The sequence below is a fragment of the Saccostrea cucullata genome, unplaced genomic scaffold (genome assembly GCF_032062105.1).
Source record: "Saccostrea cucullata isolate Sc308-1 unplaced genomic scaffold, CSIRO_AGI_Scuc_v1 ctg112, whole genome shotgun sequence".
Lineage (NCBI taxonomy): Eukaryota > Metazoa > Mollusca > Bivalvia > Ostreida > Ostreidae > Saccostrea > Saccostrea cuccullata.
Window position 1 is genome coordinate 47,815 of NW_026939726.1, and position 11,464 is coordinate 59,278.

The window sequence follows — 11,464 nt, forward strand, 5'->3', positions numbered from 1 at the left end:
GCTCCGTTCTTCATAGAAGAACACAGGCTCTTGTTTTGGAAATGATTTTTTAACCCGTTTTATAATAGTAACACGTTATTATTATACTATGGGTTAAAAATATAGGACTAAACGTTCTTTTTTTCGGAATTTATCGATGTTTAAACTCATGCCTTTTTACTCCCAAATTGAGTCAAAGTGAGAAGCATAATATATTATCATATGTATATCGAAAACTTCAATTACGTGCAAAGTTCATGCTATTGAGAGCAAAAAATACTCCTGTTTTGATTTAAAGAACACGAAATCGAGTCCATATAGTGTATCTACCACCCCCACCCCCTTTTCTTTAGAACACTCATTCACAACTGTGCTGTCAATAGATGATTTCAGCCGAGCGTGCATTTTACATTAGATATCAATATATATTGAAAAAGTAGCATTTTATGCAAAAATTATCAGTTGTTGATAGAAAATTACAATCGTGAGAAGGTTTTGAAGTTGATCTCGTGACACGTACGATCAATATTGTTTGAAATTGGAACTAAATGTTCTTGTATTGTCATCATTTAGTTTCTGCATAAGAAATTTAGGTATTTTGTTTGTTCTATACGCTGATTACAATAACCAAACAATGGCATTGCTCTTTGACATGAACGTAACATGACAAGGTGACAGAAGGTTAAATGGCGACACAATGGTGTGGGTTTTAAAGATGACCGGGGTCGATAAAAACGAAATAGCATCACCTCTGATAGTAAACGTATCTGGCAGAATGAAATATAATATATTCAAAAGATTTATATCAATATTTGTAATCAAGATCTGCAAACTGTTAGCTCGGAAATTAAATACTAGGATTTCTCCCTATTTGGACCCATGTTTCATTAGCATATTAATTAATTAACAGTATAGAAACGTTAATAAAGAAAGTTTTCATTAATTTACAATACCAGGTATAAGTAAATATTGTCAAATAATGCATGCGTTTAGAATTCTTAAAAGTTAATTTAATTAGCGCAGCAATTACTTCAATACTGCAAAAATAATGTACCCTTGTGCAAACATACAAGTGAATGAACATCCTGCAAGGCAAGTTTCAATAGTTACCAATTTGAAAGCAAATTATCAGCAAGACAGTAAATGAAAATTTTAAAATTAGTGCTGTGAATAAGTTCACATCCCAGCCTCCCATAGCAAGAACTGAAATGTTTTATCATAAAATGGAATCATGCATCATAATATGTCAGAAGAAATGCAATAAAGGGGAGACAACCTTAGACAGTGTGAAATTGTCCCAGAAAATTGTCAGTAATATATGGTCACCGCGGTAATACTTTGTTCTGAAGTATGATTGCTACAAGCTTGGACGTTGATTTCTTGATACGGCTCCTGAGTGGCGATCGACACTATAAATGCTATCATGAGCTTTCAATTCTCTATGCACGTTTGGGATCTGTTAATGACATCAATGGCTGAAAAGCATTGATCAAAAAAGCTTTCCAGATTTCAGAGTTAGACAGGAATTGATCCTTTAAAGATGTTTAGGCTCTTGTTTTGTTTTTTGCCCCTGTCTTTGTGGCTAAAAAATGATCAAATATTTACAACTCGTGATTTATCACGACAGTTTGGACGGGATATGCACTTGGGTGTTTGAAGGATTGTGTACTAATACAGAACTCTATAATGGAGGGAGTTATTCGACAGTAGAATTAACAATGCTCTCTGTACGCACATGCCTATTTTCAGTTAAAGATATCTTTTTAGAAGCGTACTCTAAGCATAGAGTAAAAAATTGTTGTTTCTAAAGTACAGGTAATGTTCAGTTAATATGAAGAGTGTAACGATAAGTGTTAACTAAATCTACCATGTCTTAATTATGATCGGGTTCGATGTTCAATATAGTATGTTGATGTTTACTGAATAAACGTTACATGGTGTCAGAAGTACACGTGCACCATTGATTTTGGTGAATGCTATCCCTCCTATTCGGCATGAGTAACGGAGATGGTGAAAATCAGGCAGATGGTGTTGCAGCGGCACCGCAGAGAGTGTATGTCCCGACAAATATACCGTTTCCAGCGAAATTGGACATTCGAGGAAACTTGGCTACGAATTGGCGCCATTTTAAACGGGTATGGGAGAACTATGAAATTGCAACCGGACTGAAAGATAAGAATAATGAATTGCGTGTAGCAACTTTATTAACATGCTTAGGTGCAGAGGCATTATCTGTTTACGATGGCCTCAAGTTCAACAATGATGAAGATCGTAAAGATATCATCAAAGTACTACAAGTACTAGAAGACTTCTGCATAGGTCAGACGAATGTAATATACGAACGATACACGTTCAACAAAAGAGAACAAGAGTTAAATGAAACTATTGACAGTTATGTTGCTTCATTACGCACACTTGTGAAAACCTGTAGATTCGGTGCTTTACAGGAAGAAATGATTCGAGATAGGATCGTGCTCGGGATTAGGGACAATCACACAAGAAAGAAACTGTTACAGGAGAAAGGTTTAGACTTACAACGTTGTGTTGACATTTGTAGAGCTAGTGAGAAGTCAAGTTCACAACTTCGAGCGATAGAAGAAGTGCAGTTTGTGAAGAAAACTAAACCAGTGTCTGATAAACAGAAGAAGGGTCCTAGAGACAAACAAGAAGTAAGCTGTGAGTACTGTGGTTTACGACACCGTAAGGATAAAGCAGATTGTCCGGCTTATGGCAAAGAGTGTTCTTCATGCGGACGCAAGAATCACTTTGCTCGTGTGTGTAAACAAGGGAACACTAAGCAGCAGAAAAAGTTCCGACCTGGCAGAAGGCCACATTCAAAGAAATCGGTACATGATGTGAATGACTATTCATCATCCAGTGATTGTGAATATGTTCTCACTGTCGAAGAAGTACACAATGTCAACAAGAAAAAGAAGATTACAGCCCAGATGCTTATCAATGACCAAACAGTACATTTTCAGTTGGATTGTGGATCTAGTGTGAATATTCTACCTGACACATTGTACAAGAAGCTGTGTAATGACCACGAGAACCTGACAGAAACTAATATGACATTAGTGATGTACAACAAGAGTGAGACGAAGCCATTGGGGAAAAGAAGGCTGACTGTTCGCAATCCTAGAAACAGAAAAAAGTACAGCATTGAATTTGTGATAGTGTCAGGAACAGAACTTAACCCTATTCTTGGAGTATCGGCGATACAATCGATGAAACTTATCACTGTGAATGAGCAGAACTTTGTCGCACAGATTGGTGGAAAGTGTAGTGACACTACAGAGCCTCTTACCAAAGAACATTTGAAACAACAGTATCCAACATTATTTGATGGACTTGGAAAACTTGAAGGAGAGTTACACCTCAGGATTGACACTACTGTGCAGCCAACAAAGATACCTACCAGGAAAGTGCCACTATCGCTCAAGTCGGATCTAAAGAAAGAACTTGATCGGCTACAGAATCTAGGAGTTATCTCTCCAGTAACGACTCCAACTGACTGGATATCATCCATGGTTGTAGCGAGGAAGTCAAATGGGGCAATTAGACTTTGTATTGATCCGAAACCCCTAAATGTAGCACTTCAGAGGAATCATTACCCCACTCCAACAATAGAAGACATCCTACCAGATTTGACAAAGGCCAGGATCTTCTCAGTGGTGGACGCGAAGGACGGATTTTGGCATGTCCTGCTCGACAAAACCAGTAGTTTCCTAACAACATTTGGAACACCCTGGGGACGTTACCGTTGGTTGAGGATGCCTTTTGGCATAGCACCAGCACCTGAAGAATTTCAGAGGAGGATGGATGAAGCACTTGAGGGTTTGAATGGAACCAAAGCAATTCACGATGATATACTTGTCTACGGTTGTGGAGACACAGATGAAGAGGCGATTAGAGACCATAATGGAAAGCTAATTGAGTTGATGGACCGATGTAAGCAGAAGAACATTAAACTGAACCTTGACAAACTGAAATTAGGACTTACATCAGTGTCTTACCTTGGACATGTTATTTCAAAGCAGGGACTGAGTGCTGATCCAAGTAAAGTACAAGCAATTAGAGAGATGCCTACTCCTACAGACAGACAAGCAGTACAGCGTTTGTTAGGAATGGTCAATTTTGTGCAGAGATTTGTACCCAATCTTTCAGAAGTTACTTCTACGCTTCGGGACTTGTTGAAAAGTGACACTTATTTTCATTGGGATGAGCAAGTCCATGGAAATGCCTTCAGCACTATTAAGAAGATTTTGTCAGAAGCACCGGTCTTGAGTTTCTTTGATCCAAATAAAGAGACAATACTACAGTGTGATGCATCGCAGAATGGATTAGGGGCTTGTTTGATGCAGGATGGACATCCGGTTGTGTATGCTTCGAGAGCATTGACCCAGACAGAGTGCAATTATGCGCAAATTGAGAAAGAATTGCTGGCCGTAGTTTTTGGACTCGAGCGTTTTGAGAATTACACGTATGGTCGTCACGTCAAGATAGAGTCAGATCATAAGCCGCTTGAAATCATTCAAAGGAAGAGTCTTGTGATGGCACCTAGGAGACTTCAGAGGATGCTCTTGCGACTCCAGAAGTTTGATTACGAGATAGTCTATAAGAAAGGTGCAGAGATGTACTTAGCAGATACGCTAAGCAGAGCTTATCTACCAGCATCAGAAGAAGATATGGAGAAAGCAAGCATATTCGATATTGATCAGAGGAGCTACATATCAATATCCGAAGCAAAGATCATGAAAATAAAAGAAGCGTCTGAGGAGGATGAAACAATTAAGTTGTTGAAACATGTCATCAAGTCGGGATGGCCAGACTGCAAGGATGAACTTCCAGATAAAGTTCAGTGTTACTTCCCATTCAGAGATGAACTTGTCATCCAGGACGGCCTAGTATTCAAAGGGGAGAGAGTTGTGATTCCTGATAGAGTTCGCAGAGACATTATTGAGAGGGTTCACGAAACACATATTGGAATACAAGGATGCCTAAGAAGGGCACGAGAGACAGTGTATTGGCCCAATATGAACAATGACATTGAGAATTATATACAGTGTTGTGAAATTTGTAGTTCATGTCAGCCTGACCAGCCAAAGGAACCAATGATTTCACATGATATCCCAAAGAGAGCCTGGGAAAAAGTTGGTTGTGACTTATTTGAGTTTGACGGAAATGACTACCTTATATGTGCAGACTATTTCTCAGATTTCTTCGAAATAGACAGATTACATGGAAAGACTGGCAAGGAAGTCATTACAAAGATGAAAGCTCAGATAGCGCGTCATGGCATTCCGGATGTTATTATATCTGATAATGGGCCACCATTCAACAGTAGAGAATTTCAGGATTTTGCTGAAAAGTACGAGTTCGAGCACAGGACTTCATCTCCTCGTTACCCTCAGTCAAATGGAAAAGCAGAAAACGCAGTCAAGATTGCTAAGGCCCTAATGCGCAAATGTGTCCTTGACAAGAAAGATCCTTTCTTAGCACTTTTGGACTGGAGAAATACACCAAGTGAGACCATTGGACTTTCAGCTGCAGAGAGACTGTTTGGCAGGAGAACCAGGACTAGACTCACACTTTCCTCAAAGCAGTTGAAAACTCATAATTCCAGTGGGATCTCCAGGAAGCTGTACAAGAGGAAAGGAAAAGAAGCTAGCTACTATAACTGCGGCACAAAGGAATTGCAGAAATTACATGCGGGAGACACTGTACGAATTCGTCCATTCGGGAGAGAGAAGTCGTGGACAAAAGCACAAGTAAGAGATCAAGTGGATATTCGCTCCTATGAAGTTCGTACAGAAGATGGACGCGTATATAGGAGAAATCGAAAACATCTACGACTTAGCAGGGAACCGTTTTCTAAGGAAGACTTACCCAGAAACACCAGTTTGTTCCCTGATGTAAATAAAGACAATTTGGAGACTAGTGTTTCTACTAACAGAGACATGGACAGAGTGGAAACCCCAGTTCAGAGTACATTACAAGCACGGAACACACCGATAGTTGACAACAGTATCACACCAGCCAAAACATGTCCTTTACCAAATCCAACATCTGAAGTATCGGGCAAACGTCATACAAGGAGTGGCCGCGAAATCAAACCTCCACAGAAGTATCAGGATTTCGTGTGTAATGTTGAGTGTTTTGTGTAGGAGAGGTAGATAGTGATAAGGTCATAATAATACCTTGTCTACCTCAGGTTTCCAAAGAAATCTAGTCATTTTGTTTTCTATGTTGCTACAAGTAGTTGTATAACAGTTTAGTTTGTTTGTATGTTATTGGAACCCAGTAATTATTTTTAATACTCTGACATTCAAATTCTGGACAATATAGACTATCATGGGACTTTGATGAATTAAGCTTTATGTATAATTTACATTTGAAAAATGCTCGGTTTGTGAATTCATAATTTTTAAGAAAAATCTTGAGAAAGGGGATGTAACGATAAGTGTTAACTAAATCTACCATGTCTTAATTATGATCGGGTTCGATGTTCAATATAGTATGTTGATGTTTACTGAATAAACGTTACAAAGAGTTTAACAAATGAATTCAAAGAATTGTGTGCCTTATCGGGTGAGATGCCATTATTTATGGTATATTGTGTCAAATATGAACCCCCTATCGTGTATGTCATTCAAAAGAGTTCATCAACGTTAATTTTTATTGAAAATTAGGTCAAACATGAAGGTCAAGGTCAAGAGGCCAAATATCATAACATGGCGATTGCTCAAATACATCTTTGTAAAAGTAATGCATGCCAAATATGAAAGCCCTATCTCTTCTCAATCAAAAGTTAAAAGGAAAATCAAACAATCAGGCCAAATCTTAGGGAATAACACTTTGCAAGTGTATACCTCCATGTTTTTAATGAATATTGTCCAAAAAATAAGAAAAATCTTCTCTTTTTTTTATGAATAAGTTTAGCGTCATAGTAAAGGTCACAAGGTCAAAAATCATAGTATATTTAGCAAGGACTCACAGGTAATATGGATGTATAATATGAAAGCCCATCTTTTCCTCTTCAATGTAATGTTCAATTTTTTTTAGAAGTAGGTCACGGGGTCAAAAATCTTTGCATATCTGGAAAGGTCTTGTCAAAGGCAATGTACATGTCAAATTTGAAAACCCTATCTCTTCTCATTTAAAAGGTATGACCAAGGTTAAAGTTTTTGTGACAGACGGACATATACTAACAGAGGGACAAACAGACAGACGAATGAGACTTACTGTCCCCTCGCTTTAGCAAAATCGGAGGAAGCATAGAAGCATTATGCGGTAATAAGTACTCGCGAAAGATAAGGGATCTACAATTTATTTGTAGCAATATACATGTACCCCCACCTATAGCTACATATGGAGTTCATATCTCACAGTTGGTTCGATATACAAGAGAAATCTCTACGAAAACAAACAAATTCATATACGAAGCAAGACATTGACAAAGAAGTTGATGAAACAAGAATTACAACAGTCGTTTTAAGTCAATATTTTGAAAGTTCTATGTTCGATACAATGGCGTTGTCTGCAATAAGATTAAAACAATCTATCATTAAGTCAAATGCTGACTGAAATTCTTCATGCAAAGTATGTGACCATTTTATAGACACTGCACTTGCTACGAATTTTCCCCTTTGTTATTTTTGACGAAGAGCTCACAGCGGATGAATTACTCCTCTATGACACCTGATCCCACCTCTGATGTTTTAGAGGATCGTCGTTTGCTCTGCTTGCTCCCCTTTGTACTTTTACAATTACTTTTGAAATTGATTACTATTCTTTTTTTTCACATTGCATTTTTTGTCCCACGCTTTCAATGAAACTTCAAAGTGGGGGATTTTAATTTCGAATTGTCCGTCCGTCCATCAGTCGGTGTATCTTTTTTTCTATCTCACTTTGGATATCTCAAGAAGCCTTTGACCTCTTGCTATATGAAATTTTAAATATATTCCATAACCCCCTATGCCCCTGGCTTCCCCCTAAAGTACCCCCTCGGTCAACCCTCCCCTCTAAATCCGCGCATGCTCTTTTTTTTCTTGAGCAGGAACCCACATTCTTTTGATTAGCTTGTAGGTATTTTAAAACTTTTTTTTAAAAAGTGAAATCTCAGTTGTTTATGTCTGCTCACAACTACTTTCTATTAAGCCAACTCTTGACCTCCTATTATATTCTGGTACACGTATTGTTATAGAGCCTGAATTGGCGTGTTTTCATATCTATGGAATGCCATATACGACAGCCAACTGCTTACTGCCTACTGCCAACTGTCGGCTGCTTACTGCCAACTGCCACACATATTTGAATAATTTTTTATATTTTCTTTGATATTTATGTGAATTGTCAAAAAAAAAAATCAAAATCAAAAAACATGGATCCAGGATTATCCACCCCAGTAAAAATAAATCGAACGCATAAATTTCTTGACAAGAAAAATAACGTAAACTCCTTTCGTAAACGTGAAAAATTATTTTGGCGGTGTGGGTGGGTTATGCTACATATCTTCACATCTATGACTTTTCATACAAATTAACTTAATACAGATCCGCGTTTTCGGGGGGGGGGGGGGGGGGGTGTTCCAAGGTCAGTTTTAAGTACTTATTCTAAAAACCACTGACAAAAAGTTAGTTGCTCTTATGTATAACACCTTTAATAAGGGGTAGATTTTATCAATTGAAATCAGACTGAACATATATCATCTCATCTTCAAATACTAATGAAAATGGATAAATGACTCCTTAATCTCATCGTATGTTTTTATTAATGTAAAATTCAACATATGAGATTGATAAAGTGTATTATTTATTATTTCTTATCTTATAAAATGACTATTTTCCTGTTTTTAATCCCTCCCTACATCAGACAACAAAATCTTTGGAAAGGATAAAAACTGAAAAAAAAGGATTTGTTGTTGATTCACAGGGGAGTTATTTTAAAAATAAATTTCAATTTCCCGTTAATTTTTAACCTTTGAACATTTTTCTCAAAGATTTATATCTCTTTGTTTTTTACAAATTAAGTTTTGTTTTATATGCACAGAGGGGGGGGGGGGGGTCCGGACCATCCCTTTGAAATTTGAAAAAGGTATTTAATGTACAAACTATACCAACCGAAATTTATATAATGCATGAATTAAAAGGGACCCCCCCCTAAAACGTGGATCCGTGTTTAATTGAAAAATCTCATAGACTTAAAGCATGAGACACCCCCCCCCCCCCCCGCCAAAATAATTTTTCACATTTAGAAATTTAACTGAGTTTACTTTTTTTTCTTGTCAACAAATTTCTTTGGTTGGTTTTTTTTTTCTACCCGGGTGTCCCTCTTGGAAAAAAAATCCTGGATCCGCGTCTGTTTTTTGAAAATACACATGAATATATCAAAATAAATATGAAAATTTATTCAAATATGTGTGGCAGTTGGCAGTAAGCAGCTGACAGTTGGCAGTTAGCTGTCGTATATGGCATTCCATACATATCTCATTTCAACTAACAAGAAAAATACACAGAAGCTTTTTTCAAGTGTAGCTGATCTGTTTACAAGATTTCTAAACTTTCTTCTTTTCATTTTAGGGTCTATGCTTATTATTTTATAAAAATTACATTCTATGTATTCTTTAGGATAGAGTTGCACGTCATTAACTCATAGAGTGGTTAATCCTTAGCGAGCGTTGATCTTTGGTCATGACTTAACAGAATGTACAGGAATTTGTAGTGTTCTAATAAATCTGTGTTTATGACGCTTACAGAGGCGGCACAGGTAGAAACATCTTAAAATATGTACCATGTGGTCATAAGCATATCACTTTTTAATATTCCACAAAATTCGAAATTAAGACGGTGTTTACCTTTTATGTGAGTGGGAAGCTGCAGTTCATTTATCTGTATCAGCACTTCTCAAAATCAAACTAAAATATATTTTATCTGTAATTTATTTCATAGCTTACTTTTTAACAAGATTCTTTAAAAATATGCATATGCACACATGTAGAGTCCCATATTTTAAGTACAATCTATATGTGGAGACCCTAATCCATCCCACCCACTCCTCCCCAACCCCAAAGCATCAAAACATTTTTTTTAGTCCGTAAATGGGACAATCGTGGAATGCGCTCTTGTCAGTCAAAATCTTAAAGTAAAAATCCATTAACTTAAATACAATTTCAAATTTCACCTTTCATTAAAAGTTTTCTTTAACAACAAAGTAAATGGCCAGGAGTTATTAACCATATAAAGGTCTGATTACACGAGCCCTTTATACACTGAAATGGAGAAGTCACATCTCCCGTGGTTTTGGGAAATCCTCCCCAAGGCCGCTTCATCTACAAGTACCCGTCCACCCAACTTGGACAGTGATTGATGTTTAAGGGAGGGGTGAGATGGACGTGTAATTACGTACAACTGGATATAATATGCTTTCTCACAATAAAGGCTCCCTTCCTTTCATGGGATGGACAGCCCAGCATCTTTCTCTAGATCAATTTCTTAAAGGTCACAAATATAGTAACCTGACAAGTCGTCATTAAGTGGAAGCCGTGGCATGTTTTGATGGTTCTGAGATGTACCCTTATGACCTGGATATAGATCTATCAGCCATTTTTAGCAAAGTCACTGGTACTAATTTAACACGAAGTTGTGAAAAGGCCATGGGAATGTTACACAAGGATCATAACAAGAGTTTTCCCTGTTCAGTTTTTTTTTCAGTATTCATTGCATTGTTAAGTATTGTCTCTCCAGATCAGTAGCGTTTTTCCTTTTCTGACGTAAATTATTAACGTAATGAGTGTCGATTTTGGAGATTTACCCATTGGTTGAACTTTGGGTTCATTTAAAAGTCATCAATTTTTTGGTGCGGATGTTAAATTGTTACCGTTATTTATTAATAGATTTGAGAAATGAAAAACAGTATGTAAAAAGTAATTTAAGCTGAACATAGTATCAGAATATAATTGTCATATGAGACATGGTCAAAATATTTCGAGTCTGATTAAATTCAAGAAAATAGAAGATTTATGGCTAAGGGTTGTCAATATTTGATCAATCCTTTGTCATATTGACCAAAGTTGATTGTCAAAGAGACCGACTTATTTATTTAATGATTGATCTCATTTGCTTTTATACGGGTATACATGTACATGTATGTGCTCAATACAGGAACACATATACTGCAGTTTGGAAATTTTAATTTTTTAGAACTGAACATAAAACTTTATATTTTTTAGAATGAATTTAAAATTTTTATTTTTTATCCAGTGAGCAAACAAAATTTGGACTTGCTTTTAAGGTGAGAAAATAGCAGTAATTTTAGTTTTTAACACTTAGGTATAATTATATTTACCTGTCCCAAAATGTAGAGATGAATATAACTTATCAGATCTTAACGTGTATTTTACGAACTTTACAAATAAGAAAAACAGCCTTTTAACGTTTCTTAAGGACAAACCACCCAGCTTTCCCGTCCGATTCGAGCATCCATT

At 36.8% G+C, this 11,464-nt stretch overlaps 1 protein-coding gene across 1 annotated transcript; it reads left to right on the forward strand.

The window, feature by feature from the left end:
- Positions 1–1,973: 1,973 nt before the first annotated feature.
- On the forward strand, positions 1,974–6,146 carry LOC134253773 (uncharacterized protein K02A2.6-like). The gene has a single exon (XM_062736360.1). The coding sequence runs from the start codon at positions 1,974–1,976 to the stop codon at positions 6,144–6,146; it is 4,173 nt and encodes a 1,390-aa protein (XP_062592344.1).
- Positions 6,147–11,464: the final 5,318 nt, after the last annotated feature.

Coding starts and splice junctions, on each gene's coding strand:
- LOC134253773 (XM_062736360.1), top strand. CDS start 1,974: ATGAGTAACGGAGATGGTGAAAATCAGGCAGATGGTGTTGCAGCGGCA.